We start from the raw sequence: 19,045 nt of genomic DNA on the forward strand, positions 1-19,045 counted from the left end.
ACTTGAGGTCCTCCCATCAAAAAAAAACAATAATAACCATGAAAATCAAATAAAGTGAACGTAGATCCAAGAGTCAAAGAGAGTCAGTAAGTTAGACATGATGGCGTGAAGTTCTTCCAGGGTTATATCCTCCAGCCTGGTGGCAAGAAGCATGTGTGCGATTTCTCACTTGCCTACGTAGAATATGGCAGTCCATGAGTTGTGCAACCACCCAACGGGGCCCGAAGCATCATCCTACTATTGTGGTTTTGTTTCTCTCAAACCTGATGCTTTTTTAAATTATTTATTTATTTATCTATTTTTGAACATGGATAAAGTCTGTTGGCAGCCCTTCCTGGATAATGCCCTTTGAAACTCAATTTGGAAATCTCATTAGGAAAACTTCTATGGCAAATGCTCCTTCCACAGCGAAGTCTTCACACACAGAAGACTCACAATAAAGGCATTATTAACCCAGAAAACACTTATAAAAGTATTTGGATTTTACCCCATAAAACGGAAAGACTATATTTAAAAAGAACAGCCTTGATGTCACAGTGCTTTGGTCAATGTTCTGGGTCATTGTAGATACTTTATTAATAATCTTAGAGGACATTGAGTATTCTGAGGAACAAACTGAAACGCTGTAACTGTGACATTCTAAATCTCCACTGTACAGAATACCTACATCCTTACCATACTGAACCAACTTTGCCCATGTGTTCTGGAAAGCCGAACAGAGCCTTCTTTTGGGGGCATGACCAATTAATTCTGTTCTCTCATTTTTGCCAACAGGAATATGCCACTAGACTGTGACGATGCATGCCTATAAAGCAAATGGACAAAAAGCCTACAAGGGGTGAAATATCTCCACGACCGACTCCTAAAGGTTGTCATATAACTTAAATGAACGCTCTGCTTCTTGGCAAGAGGTAAACTTGAGTTCCTTTGAAAACTTTGGAAATTAGGGTTAAGCTCATTTTACGCCTACGATGATGATAAGTACCTAATTTTACTTGCCTTGGGCGATTTAATGTTTTCACATCTGGGAGGAATACAGGGATGTCTCCCACAGAGCGCCATATACAATTTGGGAGTTAGTGGGAATGCTGCCCTTTCTCCAGCATCGTCGCTGATGAAAAGGATCTATTAAAAAAAGAACTGCGTTGGTTTGCACTGCAGATTGGATGGAGGAGCAGCGAGCGACTGCATCGGCAAGACTGCAGTGGGGCCAGTGGTCTTCTGGACCGTGGAGCGCTTTAACATGTGTGCCATCGTCTTCATAACGCCCTCATTTAATCTGTCACGAGCCGGTATCTGGCGGCTGGCTCTCAAACCCCACCCCCCTCCAGCCATGCTACTGTTTCATCACCGCCCCCCTCAAGCCCCCGCGTTAGCAAGTATAAAGAGATGAGGAAACATGTGTACTTTCAGGCTGTCACCTGTGTTGCATGACCTTTGGCGATTCCAGCAAACCACTTGGAATGGCTCCTGGGAGGCAGTCCACCATGTCGCCCCCCGATACAGTTCAGATGTTCTTAATTTGATCATCTCCCCCGCCCCACCCCCTTCAGTTTGGACTGTAATTTTCCAAAGAGCCATCTCTCATTTGCAAAAGTTAAAAATCAATCTACAGATACAGAATGCTGACTTCCTGACAGGATCTCTCTTAGTGGAGCTGGCAAATTGTGACCAATAAATAAAAAGGAGACAGAGAGAGAAAGAGAGAGAGAGAGAGAGAGAGAGAGAGAGAGAGAGAGAGAGAGAGAGAGAGAGAGAGAGAGAGAGAGAGAGAGAGAGAGAGAATCACTTGCTTCCTAAGCAGGGATTTGCCTGCGATGCGCGGCGAGAGGACTGCGGCGGCTGATTTACACAGTTGGCGCGGAGGAGGGGCCGGGGGTGCGGGGGGACAAGCTGGCTGAGGCTCCAGCGATGGGCTGATCTGGGGGCTCCCGAGCGCCGCTCCCTCGGTGCGCGATTTGGGGGCGGCTGATGGCTTTGCATTCAGGTTCCAGCCCTGCGTTTTCTATATTGCCTCCTAGTCCCCGACCTGGCGCTCCCAGTTTAGAGGCAGACGTTTGGTAAGTAACGTGTAATCTGATTTTAGTTATTTCCTAGGCCATCAAAGCGGTACTTTTAAAGCAGGTCAGTCTTAAAAAGATGCGGTCGCCGCCACCGCCGCCGCCGGGAGCGTCTCCTTGGCCTGAAACGCTCGCCCCCCTCCTCTGTCCACCTCCCCCTGTCCTCCGGCTGGAGAAGTGAGGGCGCACGAATGGTGGGCTGTCAGGGGACTCACACTCCGCCAACGGGATCGCATCGCCTTCGTGTTCTGCCTGAGATTTCTCAACGCCAAGTGCAATGTGGTGTGTACAGCCATACTGTTGTATCTGTGTCCTCACCCCCACCCCCTACCCCGCCACCTGACCAATGCTGGGATCTGAGATCTAGTCGCCCCCTTCCTGCCTCCTTTCTGTCTCTCCCCACCCTGTCTTCTCTCATCTCCACGCCACCCACCCCCACTCCCACCCATCCAAAGGGCAAAGAGCAAAGACACTCGGGAAAGGCAAGGGCTAGCAGCATCTCCTCCAGTAGACCGAGGCCGCAGGCAGGGATTGCGCTGTGAGAGACAATCTTTCAGTGAGACACAGAGAAAGAGAGAAATCCAGAAAGGAACCCGTGCTCCCGGGCACCGGGGAGCTGGCCACTGAAGGAAGAGCACCAAGATTTTCGATCAGGCTATCCCGGTCCTGGGACGCTCACACAGCCTGCCTGCCATCTGGGGCAAGGAACGAGAGCTGTGGTCCTAAGCCCTCGGTCTCCAGCATCACCGCGCTAGGTGCGCGCCCCGCTCTCCCATCGCTATGCAGCGACCATTTCCCTCTAAATCTCAAAGGTGGACCACTCAAAACGGATTACAAGCGTGATTTGGTAGCCTTTCCGAAAGTTGGTGGCCGGAAGAGGGGAAGATTCTGGGCGACAGAATGACGGATACAATGCAGCCTCGCGGAGAGTTTGCCCCTCCCGCTGGGAAGCCCCTCGGAGCGAACCTCGGAGATCCTGAGCGCTCTGCACCATAGGTACTCGTCGCCATCCGTTCCTACTTTGCCTGATTGAAATCAGGGTGCCTCTTATGTAGGATGTGTGCTGTAGAACGCGTAGACTTTGACCGCTGGACCTTCCATACACTCATAGGTGCTAGGATTTATTATTATTATTATTAATATTAATATTTTTTAAAAGAATTGGATCTGTTAGATATAAGGGCATTGGTGAAGGAAGGGCTTCTGGAGACTAATACAACCTCAGACCCCCCTTCTTAAGGGGAAAGAAATCTTAACTCCAACATATAGGCCAGGTGGCCAAGGGGAGAAACCCTCCCCCCACCCACCCCGTGGAGCGCTGGGTTGTATTTTAAGAGACAGAAGGAAAACGGATATATATATATATATATATATATATATATATATATATATATGCCTTGTGTGCCTCGCCTGCCGGCAGTAGATTATAAAAGGTTCTATAGAAGCTCATAGCTCTCCAGAAAATGAATGATGCAGCATTTTAATTATTTGTTCCAGGGAGATCGTTTCGCTTCCATATTGGAATATTTAATCTTAGATCTGGAATGAAGGGGGAGCGCTGAGGAGGGGGAGGTGGGAAAGGCAATCGCTGGGTAGAAAGAGCTTCTTGTCTTCTTGTCCTTCTCTGGACAAATAAATGGTGCCGGCGCTCCCAGCAGGACGCAGAAGAAACCAGCTCAAAGGGCCCAGCATCCCCTAACTTTCAGAGCCCTTCGCATTCTTCAGACATACAACGCTAAAATAAAGGAAAGGGAGCTTGTGGAAGGGCCTTCAGGATGTGGCCAAAGTCCAGCACTCAGCACTATAGTTCCAGAGACCCCTGGGACGCGGTTGCAGAGGCCATTTCCACTAGAGCCCAGGTTCCCCCAGGATCCCTGGAACAGCTGCTACCGTTGCAGGCTGGGTGATCAAGGTGCTGGGCTGGGGGTGCTGGGGAGGGAGGTGGAGAGGGCTGTGTCCTGAGTACAGCCTTTTTGTGTTTCCAGGTGGAGACCTCTCTGAGAAAAGGGTGGGTCTGGGAAGTGAAGGGTGCAGGATTTTAAAGTCTTTCTGCCTGCTTACTGAGTGTCATCACTGTTTCCAATCTTAGCTACTCTGGGGCAATGGACAGCAGCACAGATATTTTTAAGGCAAGCTATCATCTAGATCTTAGACTGAGTTTTAAGGAACGCTTTGGTGAACTAGATAAAATAGATTTTAGATTGGTAAGAAATTCATATCCATGCTGCTGTTTCTCTTACACCTCCTCCACCACTTCTTCTCCTCCCTCTTCTTCTTCTTCTTCTTCTTCTTCTTCTTCTTCTTCTTCTTCTTCTTCTTCTTCTTCTTCTTCTTCTTCTTCTTCTTCTTCTTCTTCTCCTCCTCCTCCTCCTCCTCCTCCTCCTCCTCCTCCTCCTCCTCCTTCTTCTTCTTCTTCCTTTTTTACAATTTGATTTTGTAAGATGCCATAAGGGAAATCCATCTTCTCTCTCACCAACTTTGAGGCCCTGGCAATGGAGTTCATTTATTTAGTGGTCAGGAAGCCCCCGCCCCCTTTTAATTGGTGATAGGATGGGGGAAGGAGTGCCTGTATTCTGGACAAACTACACACTTTCTGCTTTACAGATCCTCTTGCTGCTTGTTTGACATTCCCCAGATTCACCAGCAAGTTGTGCTTTCTTCTAGCCCATGGGGCCTTTGAAAACTCTTTTTAGAGGGAGAGAGAGAGCTATTTGCTTCTACACTGTCAAACCTTAATTCAATCATCTCTCATCCTGATACTCATTATTATTACTTTTAGAGAATATTAGAAAGGAAAGAGAAGTGGAAAGGGAAAAGGAAGAGGTGAGGAACGAAGTTCAGCAGCAGAAACTAAAAGAGGAGAAATCCAATGCCAAAAATCCTCCTCCCTTGAGGTCTTCCAGAAGAGTGTCAATGGTCCCATTGCTATTCAAGGTTCTTCATCCCCCTACTTGGGGAGGAGAGGGGGGATAGAGAGAAAGGGAAGGAAGGAGGGAGAAAGGGAGAGGGAGAGATAGGGAGGAAGGGATGGAGGGATGGAAAGAAAAAACTGGGAAGGAATGAAAGAATGAAGAAAGGATGGAAGGAAAAAAGAAAAGAAAAGAGGAAGGAAAAGTAGAAAGTTGGAAGGAAATGCATGGCTGTTGGGTGCAAAGGAAATCGAAGGCTTTGGGTAGCAACAAAATGATTCTGGTGCAAAGGGATCGAAGCAAAATGAAGGAGAAAGTCAGTCCAACTATCCGAGGATGGTTGAGCTCTTATTTGGGACACCCAGCCAGAGAGAACCAGCCAGACTGGGCTCTTCCACCTGGGTCTGTGGGTATCTAGCTCCTCATAGCTTCTGAACGGAGCTCTGTGAAAAGAAAAACCTGTTCCAAAGAGGGTTTCACTTTCCACAGCCTTTGCACTGGAGATGAGAACTAGAAAGCAAAGGTCCAGGGGAGGGTACTCCTCTCAACCTCTGCCCTAGGCCCTTCCTCCAAAGGAATGTTTCTCTCAGGTGCTCTCCTCCTCTTTCTCGATTTTGCTTTGTTTTTCTGAACATTTATTCTCTTGAATGCTTTACTTCTTTTAGCTCCCTTTCATGCTCTCTTGCGCGCACACGCCTATGCGCGCGCACGTGCACACACACACACACACACACACACACACACACACGCGCGTATATAGTCAGGGCGTCTTAATGCTTGCTCCCTACCCAAGGCTATGCATGTTCCACTTCCTGAAGCCCATTATTTTCATGACGTGAAGTGATGGACGGTTTTCAGCACGCATTAAAAATCAAGTAAAAAAAATACAGCGCCGAACAAGTCCAAATCCTGCACTGTGATCGAGCCTGCCCCCAATCCTCCCCCCCCCGCCCCTGCGTGCCCAATGGTGTAGGGTAACCCGGGAGAGCAGCCACGGAGGCGACGCGCCCAGCAGCAGAGGAGCTGGAAAGCCTGCTGCAGCCACATCTCCTCCCTCTATTGAGAGTGCCAAGCGGCAGTCCTGCATCCTAAAGAAGCCCATTGAAGCGCCCATTGCATTCTCTGCACGTCTCAAGCTAGCTTTTTAATTTATTTATTTTTAACGGCCTCCTCCCCTTCTCTCTAGTCCCCTAGCTTCAGCAAAACTAGACTGGATAAGACAGACACTTTAAACTCAAGCTTTGTTTTTGTTGCTGTTCGTTTTTTTTTTAAGTTCTTTTCCATAGTCAGTGCTGAAAAACAAAAAATTAAAAACAAAAATGCAAACCTCCTGCAAAATAGGTAAGTCAAAGACGCCTGCAGCCTGGTTGTCTAAAGCCCAGAGGTGTGAAAACCAAGAAAAAGCATTTTCTAGAAAGGATGATGAGGAACGTAAGTAGATTCTAACATTTTACAAGGAAGCCTAGGGAAGACCAAGTGATACTGCTATGCGCCCTCATCTGCTTTCTCCTTTTCATTTAATTGTTTCTAAAAATTGACTATTACATGCCGGAGGCAGATTCCACTTTGTTTTCTCAAGAGTTTTTCCTTGCAGGTGTGTTCATGCTATGCCAATGGAAAACAAAGATAGAGTCTTCCCACTTTCCCTATAAATTATCTGCTTGTGTTCCTTGGGTTCCAAGTTAAGGATATCATAGGTGGGAACAACCATATGTTAGAGACTTTGATTTATTTTTATTGATTACAAAAAACATTTAAATTCCATTGACATTTCACTGACTTGGGAAGGACAATGTAATAAGAGTGGAATATTTTGATGTGTTTATATACACATTTTCATATGTTGAGGGCACTAAGCAACGCAAGAAAACCTTTGCAGGAGGCACCGTATGTTCCCAGAATAGGGCACCAGATTCATGTCTTCTCATCGGAAAAGTAAATGTCTTCTTTAAAATGTTTTCACAAGCCAGATAATTTATCAGCAAGAACTGAGATTCTCACCCATTATAACCTTTAACTACCTACTTCTTTTCTGAATGGCTCCTGTCCCCTTAGAGCTTTTTATGGTTCCTCAGTTGATTCCCCAAAGCACAGACTCACTCCAAACTAAGCTCTTGCAAGTGTTTTGCCTCCGACACTCCCAGGCTTAGCCACCTTTAGCTACCACTATCTTTAGCTCTGAGAATTGCACGGGCCTAATTCTTCAGAGATCTCATCACTCCTAATACTTTAAACAGCCAAATGAGAAGATATGTAGAAATTATTTATTTCACTAAAGGATACTTATATTTTCTGTGCTTGGGCAAAAAGGGTTGGGGTTTGAGGCTGGAATTGAGCACACATGGTGATTAAGTAGCTTTTCATGGTTCCTTAAAAGAAACCTTAAGTTTTTCCTTGCAATCTTTCACATCTCAGCATCTGATATTAGGCAATAGGTTTGCCTTTTTTTTCATACTCTATTATCTTTGGGTGATAGCATGTTTGATTTTTAATATTAAATTATACAGTTTGAAGAACACCCCCTTTTCCTATGACTTCCCACAAGGTTTTAAATGATAAATCTTAGTTTACAGAGGAAAGCAAGGAACATGACTAAGCCATTGCTTTAATAGCTGAATCTGCCTATGCCAAGGCCGAGTCAGGTTTCCGACTGTGTTGTTTTTATAAGAGGAAGTCAGTGCAAGCTGCTTTTGCACATGTCACATAACACTTACTGAACAGGGCTTGGTTCAGGAAAATGTCACTGTGTGTTACCATACGTCAGTCTCTTAAACTGAAAATACAGGGAACACCTTAAACATTAAGCATGTTGCTGCCTCATTTGGAATATCAGTTCAGTAGCTGCTGAGGTTTTCAAATCACCCTTGTTGTTGTTGTTGTTGTTGTTGTTGTTGTTTAATAAATAACCCAGTTGTGGGAGTCCAATCGAGTAGTACAAAAAAGCTAAAAATCTGCATCTTTATTTCTGTTGCAGTTTTATAATCAGCCACAAATGATGAAGCCGTCCATAGCTGAGATGCTTCACAGAGGGAGGATGCTGTGGATAATTCTTCTAAGCACAATCGCTCTAGGATGGACTACTCCAATCCCCCTGATTGAGGACTCAGAGGAAATAGATGAGCCCTGTTTTGATCCGTGCTACTGCGAAGTTAAAGAAAGCCTCTTCCACATACATTGTGACAGCAAAGGATTTACAAACATTAGTCAGATTACCGAGTTCTGGTCAAGACCCTTTAAACTGTATCTTCAGAGGAATTCCATGCGAAAATTGTACACCAATAGTTTCCTTCATTTAAATAATGCTGTGTCCATTAACCTTGGGAACAATGCATTGCAGGACATTCAAACTGGCGCTTTTAATGGTCTTAAGATTTTAAAGAGACTGTATCTTCATGAGAACAAACTAGATGTCTTCAGAAACGACACCTTCCTTGGCTTAGAAAGTCTGGAATACCTACAGGCAGATTACAATGTCATTAAACGTATAGAGAGTGGGGCATTTCGGAACCTAAGTAAACTGAGGGTTCTAATCTTAAATGATAATCTCATTCCTGTTCTTCCAACCAATTTATTTAAGGCTGTCTCCTTAACCCATCTGGATTTACGTGGAAACAGGTTAAAGGTCCTCTTCTACCGCGGAATGCTAGACCACATTGGCAGGAGCCTGATGGAGCTCCAACTAGAAGAGAACCCTTGGAACTGCACCTGTGAGATTGTTCAGCTGAAGAGTTGGCTGGAGCGGATCCCGTACACCGCCCTGGTGGGGGACATCACCTGTGAGACGCCTTTCCATTTTCACGGGAAGGATCTCCGAGAAATCAAGAAGACAGAGCTCTGTCCATTGTTGTCTGACTCTGAGGTGGAGGCCAGTCTAGGGATTCCCCATTTGTCATCAAGCAAAGAGAACGCCTGGCCAACGAAACCTTCCTCAATGTTGTCCTCTGTTCATTTTACAGCTTCTTCTGTTGAATATAAGTCCTCCAACAAGCAGCCAAAACCCACCAAGCAGCCCCGAACACCCAGACCACCATCTACATCCCAGGCTTTATACCCTGGTCCAAATCAACCTCCCATTGCCCCCTATCAGACCAGACCACCTATTCCCATTATCTGTCCAACTGGGTGTACCTGTAATTTGCATATCAATGACCTTGGCTTGACTGTCAACTGTAAAGAACGAGGATTTAACAACATTTCAGAGCTCCTTCCAAGGCCCTTGAATGCTAAGAAGCTCTACCTGAGCAGCAATCTGATTCAAAAGATATACCGCTCTGATTTTTGGAATTTTTCTTCTTTGGATCTCTTGCACCTGGGGAACAACCGTATTTCCTATGTCCAGGATGGGGCTTTCATCAACCTGCCCAACCTGAAGAGTCTCTTTCTCAATGGCAACGACATAGAGAAGCTGACACCAGGTATGTTCCGAGGTCTACAGAGCTTGCATTACTTGTACTTCGAATTCAACGTCATCCGGGAAATCCAACCTGCAGCCTTCAGCCTCATGCCCAACTTGAAGCTGCTATTTCTCAACAATAACTTGCTGAGGACCCTGCCAACCGATGCCTTTGCAGGTACATCCCTAGCTCGGCTCAACTTGAGGAAGAACTACTTCCTCTATCTGCCAGTAGCTGGCGTCCTTGAACACTTGAATGCCATTGTGCAGATAGATCTCAATGAGAATCCTTGGGACTGCACTTGTGATCTGGTCCCCTTTAAACAGTGGATCGAAACCATCAGCTCAGTCAGTGTGGTAGGTGATGTACTCTGTAGGACCCCCGAGAACCTCACCCACCGTGACGTGCGTACTATTGAACTGGAAGTTTTATGCCCAGAGATGCTGCATATTGCACCGCCTGGACCATCCCCACCACAGCCTGGAGACTACCACACGAATGGAGCACCAACAAGTTCATCACCGTATGAGTTCTCTCCTCCCGGGGGCCCTGTACCACTTTCTGTGTTGATTCTCAGCCTCCTGGTTCTGTTTTTCTCAGCGGTCTTTGTTGCTGCAGGCCTCTTTGCCTATGTCCTCCGTCGCCGTAGGAAGAAGCTGCCCTTTAGAAGCAAGCGGCAGGAAGGTGTGGACCTTACAGGAATCCAGATGCAATGTCACCGACTGTTCGAGGACACTGGGGGCAGTGGTGGTGGGAATGGAGGTGGAGGTCGACCAACTCTGTCCTCTCCAGAGAAAGCCCCTCCGGTGGGTCACGTGTATGAGTACATCCCCCACCCAGTTACCCAGATGTGCAACAACCCCATCTACAAGCCTCGAGAGGAGGAAGAAGTGGCTGCCTCAGCAACCCAGGAAACAGGAGCTGCAGAACGTGGATGTCCTGGGACGACGCAGCCTCCAGGAATGGGTGAGGTGCTCTTAGGAAGTGAGCAGTTTGCGGAAACACCCAAGGAGAATCACAACAACTACCGGACCTTGCTGGAAAAGGAGAAGGAGTGGGCCCTGGCGGTTTCCAACTCCCAACTCAACACCATAGTGACGGTGAACCATCACCACCCTCATCCTCACCACTCGGCAGTCGGTGGGGTCTCAGGGGTAGGTGGAGGGACTGGGGGAGACTTGGCTGGGTTCCGCCACCACGAGAAGAATGGTGGGGTGGTGCTGTTTCCCCCTGGGGGAGGTTGCGTGGGCGGCAGTCTGTTACTAGACCGTGAGAGGCCACAGCCTGCTCCGTGCACAGTGGGATTTGTGGACTGTCTCTATGGCACAGTGCCCAAATTAAAGGAACTCCATGTCCACCCCCCTGGCATGCAATATCCAGACTTACAACAGGATGCCAGGCTCAAAGAAACCCTTCTCTTCTCAGCTGGAAAGGGCTTCACAGACCACCAAACCCCCAAAAGTGATTACCTCGACTTAAGGGCCAAACTTCAAACTAAGCCGGATTACCTCGAAGTTCTGGAGAAGACAGCATACAGATTCTAACAGAGAGAAGAGAATAAAAGGGTGGCTTCGTCTTGGTTTTCAAGAGAAAAGGAAAATAAAAAGAAATATATCCCCGGCTCCCATTATCTTTGTCCCGGTAACTCCACCTCACAGTTCCCGCCTGCCCAGGACAGAACTGAAACGCATGATAACTAGAGAATACAGAAGTGGGCTCTCCCCTCTCAGATGTGATTTTGAGGAAGGGCCATACTCAGATCATTAATCAATGAAGTGCCTTCGCAGACTTTTGCCAGCAAATGTTATCATTATTTTTTATACTGAAACTCGAGACTTGGACTGTGCCATGTGTGAGGTATATCGGGGATCGTTGTATTGATCCTAATTGAGTAAAATTCAATGTGTCCTTTTATTTTCAGTAACTTTTCTTCCCTTTAGTTGCAGTTTTTGTTTGAAAGGGAGGGGGGAGGCTGACATTTATGGCTTTCTCTCCTTTTTCCCATCGTGGCACAGATTCTGTACATGTATTAACAATGCAGTTTGCCGCATGCTTCAAAACTGCAGGCTGGGGAGGGAGGGGCGGGTCTTGCTCGAATGTTCTCACACTGTCGTCTCTCACACACTTACTCATATGCACACAGAAAACCTTTACATACACTTAGGTCCGTCAGTTTGCACTGGGTGCAGCACGTGCGCAGACACACACACACACACACACACACACACACACACACACACACCTCCCATACGACTTGATCTGCTTAGTTCGGGTTTGATCCATCTTTTCCTCTCCATAGGTCCACATGCCCTTCCTTCCTAGTGTACAGTTCACAGCACCTCTCCTACCACCCTGGGAAGAGTCACATTCGAGGCTGGATCCTACTGAAGTCAAGGCTTGTTGGTTTAACAGCTGGAGACACACCTAGGGATGAGCACCCTCCTTGTGACATTTCATCCTGATGCCAAGATTTTTTGAGAACATCTGCACTTTCTTATATATATATATGATATTAAAAAAATAAAAAAGCAACTGGGTATATATCACTAACAGCTTTGTAGGAAGCACTTTTAATGTTTTCTCTCTCACACACAAAGATTCAAAAGAAATGTGCATATATTTATTCTGTAATTTCAGTGAATATAAATTGTAAAGGTAATGTTTAATCATTGTATAGTGATTATGCGTCTGGTATAGCTTTCCTAATAAAAAGTTTTTGAAAAACATAATACATTATATATAGAAAATACAAAGCTTGAATTTAAGCTTCAGCTATGCCATGCCTTTCATACTCCCATTTAAAAAATATTTATTTTACTTGCTATACAGAAAGCTAATTGATTAACAAGTTTGATGCACTGTGATATTGACCAATCTTATTATAGATTATTCATATCCCATATCAGGATTAAATTGGAGCTTGGATATGCTAATCTATAGTTCATTTTTTCCTGGGTTATAAACATTTCAAATTCGGTTTCCCAGTGAGGCACTGCTCCATAGGTGGGGTGTGACTGGGAGGAAAGAAAGGGGCTGAAGTGAGGAGATGCAGGGTTATTTTGGGTAAGAGCACTCAGCGTCCTTGTGTTTCAAGGCAGGAGACGGCACGAAGGAACAGAGAAACGAAAGAGCTCTCCTTTAAATAACAACGAACCCTAAAATTAGATTCATCAGCAGCTTAGGTAGTACCACACTCTCCACGCACAGGCACGGTCCCAGAAAAGCCGAGGATAAACGGAACTGTGGAATATCTGTTCTTCTGCGAAAGTTGTCGTTTTTATGTTTAGACACTGCTTTCCCAATCTCTCCACAGCAAATGAACCCAGAAATGCTTGAACTAAGACGTATGATACTAATTAAGTTTTCCTTTTCTGTATGGAATTAAAAAATGTTTCAAAGTTAACTTGAAGATACTTTTAACTTATGATCCATTTATACATGAACAAAACCAAAGAAAACTGAAATTTAGGACGCAAGACAGGAGTAGAAAGGCACTTACCCAGGCTGGCCAGTAGAGGGCAGCAGAGCTCCAGCGATATCCAGACGCACCCACTACCGAGTTGTAAAGAGAAGCTACAGTTCCTTCAAGCTGCCCTTAGAAATGATCACTACATGCTGAATGTAATTCACTACGAGTCGCGGAGGCCTTACATCACACCATTTTCCCATACACAAAAAAGGATAAAACCACAAGTTTCTAAAGCTTTGTGGTATAAATATTAAGACATTGTATTAAATAATGGGGAAAAGTGAATGTCTAGAACATGTTTATATAATCAATGAAACTACATGTAGATGTGCATACAGATAAAATACACAAGTACATAAATATTTTAAAAAACACACTTTTCAGGGCTTCTTTGCATTTGATATAATGGCATCTGTAACTTCTGTTCTCAGCTGTTCAGTCTATTTGGGAGTTCTTTCAGAAAGTCCATAAAAAACTAATTATTTTCTCTTTATGTAAAATATCGAAATGAAGCTTTCCTTCCTCAGGAGCGTTGAACCCCTTATAAAAGAGATGGCATGGTTTCAAACTCTCATACAGGCTACCTTCTCTGGATATCTCACCTCCCACAGTCTTTCTGATCATCTTTCCCTATTTACAGTGCTCGCTGTTTTTTGTTTGTTTTTCTTTTTTTAGAATAAAATGACAATACTGTTCCTACAGGCTTCACAATAGGTTTTGGGGGAATATCTACAGTGACTATTAGCACTGTTGTAAACTACAGTTACTATTAACCTTCTGGTTCTTCCTAATCAATCATTTGTGGAGCGAAACTGAGAGCAAAAATCCCTAGATCCTACAAATACTAATAACATCTTCCTAGAATACCATGCAATCATGCAGCATAGTCTATTAAATACATCAGGTTCAATGTTATCCCTAAGGACCCTGGTGCTTTTGACATTTGGAAAGCAAGTCTCCGTAAACCTTATCAAATGAAACTATAACTTGATAAATGTAATATTTGTATTTTATTTATTAAATATTTAAATAGGACTGTCTTATCTTAAATTTCAACCTTGAATGAAGACAAAAATTTGTTATATAGTGAAAACAAATTTATGTAAGAATGAAATTTTATATTTAAGAGGACAATAATTTGCTTTCATGGGAGTTTTCTGTGCCCTCACTCAGCCACTTATTTTAATCTTTGCATTAAAACTAAGTTAATGATAAAATTAAAACTATGTTAAACTAATTTAGTTTGCAACAATAGACATTATTTCCATTAAATTCCCTGGATATTAGTATGAGGATGGATAAGCAACTGTTTTGCATTTCTTATTGGAGCAAATTTCTTATTTTTCTTTTGCTAAATAGATGGCGAATTCCCTTCAGAGCAAGGTTCTACTACAGAGATCAACCAGGATCTGACAGATTTTTTGCTTTTATTCATTACTATTTTCTCAGTAAATACAGTCACAGTGTTTGGAAATTGCAAATGCATTGTGATGTCTTTTCAACTCTGACATGATTTGGGCTCAATGGTAGCAGATGAGCAGTTAAATTCAGAATAGTTTCCAAATGTTATATATCAGTATGCAGTATTATTTATGTAGATGTTTTATATTTTGACTAGAAAGATATTATTTCATCAAATTGCAAAATTATTTAAAAATAGGGTGATGAATATGATATTTTAAATAAAAGTTCAGAAAGAAATTAACAAAGAAAGTTTAATGACTGATTTGGAAACTTCCTTTTTTTTTTTAACTTGGAAAGTTTAGCTGGAAAGCCTTATCATCTCATGAGAACTTGAGTCTAGGGTTCTGAAAGTCCCAATGCTGATGCAGGAGGATGCTCCTCAGCAATCCTAATACAGAATTAGCCCCATTCAGTGTACAGCCAGTATTTGCACGGATCTATCCTTTGCCAATTTCATTGTCCACGTGAATAATGTGAACAAGTTTCCTACTTCTCTGAAATGACCTTGATGGAGGAAAAGCCCACGAAATCCCCCACAGAATGAGGCATGCATGACCCTGACAATCAAGGACAACGCGGGGAAATGATGACATAAGGGACTTTACAACTCAAGTGATTGAACACATGCGTTTGTAACTGACTCAGCTCAAATCCCTCAACTATGAAACTTCAGGTGAACAGCATAGACCTTTAACTAAATTCATTGCATACATGTTCTTTCTAATGTATTTACAGGTCTTTAAGAGTAATCAGAGCAATAACACATGTAAATTTGGCAATTGCGCACAGATACATAGCACTATTATACATGTATGCACATTGTATACACATGTATATAGCTTATATATGCAGAATTATATGTAAATCATGCATTTTCCTACATATGTAATGACTTCAGCTTTCTGCACTTATTTTGTGGCTTTCCTCTAGACACCATCCAGATAAAACTGAATGAAATGATAAGTTTTTACTTTGGGTATCTTCACATGTAAAAAGTAAAACTGTAATCAAGATTTTTTAATTTAAAAAATTTTTTAACCTACCATTTTGTTCCAGTTCATTTTTTTGAACCACAAAGAAGAAAAATCTCAGTTAAAATGGTTGTTTTAACTAAAAATTCACAGCAAGGGAACTTATTTCTTATCTGAATGCAACATTAGTCAAGTAAAAACACATGCTGTTCCTTCCACTTGCCTGCCTAGACTTAATTTTGCAGGTGCAAACAATTCTAGCCACTCCTTTAACTGGACTAGCTCTTTGTAAAGTATCTAAAGACAAAGCAAGCCTGAACGGGCGAAGTTAGAAAGCAAGAGGATGGAAAGGCCGTTTATAACATCCGTATAGCTTACTATTTAGGACATCAGTTACTCTTACTATTCCTAAAGTGTTTAATAACACATGCAAACAAAGGCAGGGGCAGGCAGTTTCATGATGCTCTTCCGTCTGCATAGGAGTTTTTACATCAGAAACGGGTGTGAATAAAAGCTGTCCCAGCGCCAAGGTGAATACCTCAGCCCATTTGTCATGGCTGATAACTGTGGCTTCGGAGAATAACATGCATATTTTTGAGAAATCATATTTCCTTTCCATCACACATAGCTATTCAAGCAGCTTTAAAGTTTTAATAGAAAATAATGCATATAATAGACTTCATAGATATATGGCCACAGTATAATAATTTATGATTTGATTCAACTCTTATCTTTAAACACTATTAAACAATAAACATTGCTGAAAGAAGGTTTCTCTCACCGCCACTTGGTTATACAAAGGGCCAACCGGCTTAAATTGACTTTTTAAATATAACTTGCTCAGTTATTTTCTGAGAATCACTTAATTGGGTTTGCAATGTACACTGTGTCAAAACAAAGTAAGTTTCATCAGAAAGGATGTGCTGGTGACTACATTCAATCTTTATCGCTTTGTTTCAATTCATTTGTAATGTTTTCTAATTTTGTTTGTAGATTTGACTCTTTGGTTTCTTTAGTAATACCTTACTTAAATGCCTAAGCTCTTTTCTAAACTCACTAGATAGTCCAGGGAGAACTTAATCTTACAACAATTCTCCTGCCTCAGCCTCTGGAGTGCTGGGACTAGAGGTGTGAGCAATCACAAAAGTCAGTTCCTTAAGTGTGGTAAATTAAGCCATGTTTTTGCTTTTGTACATACACTTGTATGAAAAAAAACAACCCAGCATGATGGCTGTAAATAGCTTAAATACCAGAATTAAACTTCCCCTACTAAAGGTTGACAAACCTAGCTTCTAAAATACATTTGGACAGAAGGGAAGAGAGCTCTTTCTCCAGCCTTTCCCTTCCAATATTCCTGATTGCTCTGCGCCGTAGTCAGGTTCTGAGTCAGTGCTCAGGTGTCCTGGCACCAAAGACCTGTTCAGTGAGCTCAGGGAGAGCTGAGGTGAAATCGGGGGTTGATGAGAGTCCTCAGCTCAATGGCTGAGCATCTGGGTCGTTTATCTTGTTTCTGAACTAAGACCATAATTCAGCTCGTTCTCCTTATGGAGAAGCCATTTACATTTGGTGAGAAAAGTCGAAACCTGTAATGTAGGGAAATGATCAGCGGGAAAAGAGAATCAGCACACACTTGAAACACAGCGTCAAGTGATGAAGTCTCGGACCTTGTTTTCCATCCTCCAAAACACCCATCACCTTTGTCACAGCATCCAAACTATTGGCTTAACTAAACTACTAATGGTATCATTACATTTAAACCTAATCATTTCTTTTTATGACATTTCTTTGCCTACTTCTCACTATTGAAAGTGATGTGGAATTCTCTCTCTTTAAAAAAAAATTCTGATGAAATGATTCAACTGGTTTTTGAGATTCAGTATTTTAAAAATATAAAAATGAAAATAGTCTCTCCATTGCCATGTTGAATTCTATCTTTTTTTTTAAAGCAGAATTCTGATGCAATGATTCAATTTCTTTTTGATATGCGGTATTTAAAAAGATAGTCTGTCAACCATGTTACTTAATAACATACTCTGTAATGAAACAGTGTTTAGATTAACCACCATATGATCTACAGAAATAGAGTACTTTATATGTGTTATAACTATTGTTTTGCTTTTGAGGTTTTTGTTTGTTTGTTTTCTATTTGTGTTCTTTGTGGGTTTGGGGTCCAAAATTGAAGTCTGAGTTCCTATTTCTAAAAGACAGCTCCTTTGAAGTAGGCATAGACTATGTTAATTTGCTTCACATCCATCAGTACATGGAAAAGTCAAGCTCATGAATCTTTCCTTTTATCCTCACAAGGGCCATAGCAACAAAAAGGCTCATGGAACCAGAGGGGAAATGAAAATGCCCTTCTCTCACAAGTACTTTATCTAGGTTTGGGGACTAAGTTTGAGCTAGATTTTTGCATTAACAACGTGGGACACTGACTTTGGAAGGTTTAAATACACAGGAGGTTACTATGTATTTTTCCTTGCTTCTAAGCCACTCCAATTAACCATCTGTTAATATATTCACTGACTGACATGCAATTCAACTGGAAGAGCAGCTAAACTAACTGTAATTAAAAATAATTTCTGATGTAAAAATATCACTGGAGAAACACACAATAATGGAGATTACATAATTTAGCTTAGTTTATGGTCTAAATACTTAAAATAAATTGTGTTTTTTTCATATTTTTATACATTCAACAGTTTTGTTGTTTGGTAATTTCACATATATATGTAATCTATTTAATCATACCTATCCACCATTTCTCCCCTATACTTTCTTCTGGATCCCCAAAATTAAAATGCCTTCTCAACTTCATGTCTTCTTGGTTTTAGAAAATAACCCAATATGTCCAATTAGTACTGCCTTTAAAAGCAAAAGATTTGGTAGTTTTTCCAGTGTCAACTTTGTTTATTTTGAGGTCAGTTTAATACAGCTTTTTCTTAAATCCCATGTACCAGTTCATTTAAGAAATATGACCTAATTACTAATATCTATTCAGGAAGGCATTATTGTTTGAATATCTGCAGTTTATCACACAATATATTTAGGCACTATGAGGACAGTTCTAAATCACAATTGCAAATATTTGAAGAGATTATTTTAATAGCGGATATCAGGAACAAGAGTTATTCAGTGTGGTTTTAAATAGCGGGTATCAGGAACATAAGATTTAGTCAATGTGGTCACATAGACAAGAGGTACACTACTATCCTGCAAAGCCCTCAAGTAAGTCTTTGGGTTTCTGAAATGAGATGAAAGTCTAAATAGAGAGCCAAGGATTTGCACAACCAATGAAAAATTTTTATCAGATATAGCCTTTGTTTCATATTTTTATTTGTATTTAGAATTCTAAGAAGGTAAAAGGCATTGACATTGTTTCTTGATTTGAACCATAATTCTCTCCATCAGCAAAGACTTTTTAGGTGTATTTCTATAAATGAAGTCCTACAGATTAGAACTTTGTTCTGCGGTTGCAGTAGGGAATGAAAGAATAGAGACTGGAGGTGCAAACAGCTTGAGTTTCTTCCCTATCTATGTCCATGTCTTTAACTGATAGTTGAATATTGTTCAAATGAATTCTGGGTATGTAGGGGTGTGTGTGTGTGTCTGTGTGTGTGTGTGTGTGTGTGTGTGAGAGAGAGAGAGAGAGTTTTCCATCATTAACAGTTTTGTCCAGTGAGACAGTTTATATAATGTTATATAAGATAATATTTTATAGATTAGGATTAAAATTTTGATAAAACACAGTGAGGAACCATGGTGACTGTATAAAATGGAG

The 19,045-nt window shown here is 42.2% G+C and overlaps 1 protein-coding gene across 4 annotated transcripts; it reads left to right on the top strand.

Annotated features, from left to right (window-relative positions):
* The first annotated feature begins 1,892 nt into the window (after window positions 1-1,892).
* Slitrk3 (SLIT and NTRK like family member 3) lies at window positions 1,893-17,122 on the top strand. Of its 4 annotated transcripts, none has more exons than XM_057757312.1 (2): window positions 1,893-2,060; window positions 7,944-17,122. In XM_057757312.1, the coding sequence occupies exon 2, from the start codon at window positions 7,962-7,964 to the stop codon at window positions 10,905-10,907; it is 2,946 nt and encodes a 981-aa protein (XP_057613295.1). In that variant the 5' UTR covers window positions 1,893-2,060; window positions 7,944-7,961; the 3' UTR covers window positions 10,908-17,122. The 4 variants fall into 4 exon arrangements, with proteins under 4 accessions (XP_057613295.1, XP_057613296.1, XP_057613294.1 ...); XM_057757313.1 differs by lacking the exon at window positions 1,893-2,060 and adding an exon at window positions 2,076-2,342; XM_057757311.1 differs by lacking the exon at window positions 1,893-2,060 and adding an exon at window positions 2,517-3,056.
* Window positions 17,123-19,045: the final 1,923 nt, after the last annotated feature.

This window comes from Chionomys nivalis, chromosome 24 (genome assembly GCF_950005125.1).
Source record: "Chionomys nivalis chromosome 24, mChiNiv1.1, whole genome shotgun sequence".
In the NCBI taxonomy this organism is placed as follows: domain Eukaryota; kingdom Metazoa; phylum Chordata; class Mammalia; order Rodentia; family Cricetidae; genus Chionomys; species Chionomys nivalis.

Coding starts and splice junctions, on each gene's coding strand:
- Slitrk3 (XM_057757312.1), top strand. CDS start 7,962: ATGATGAAGCCGTCCATAGCTGAGATGCTTCACAGAGGGAGGATGCTG.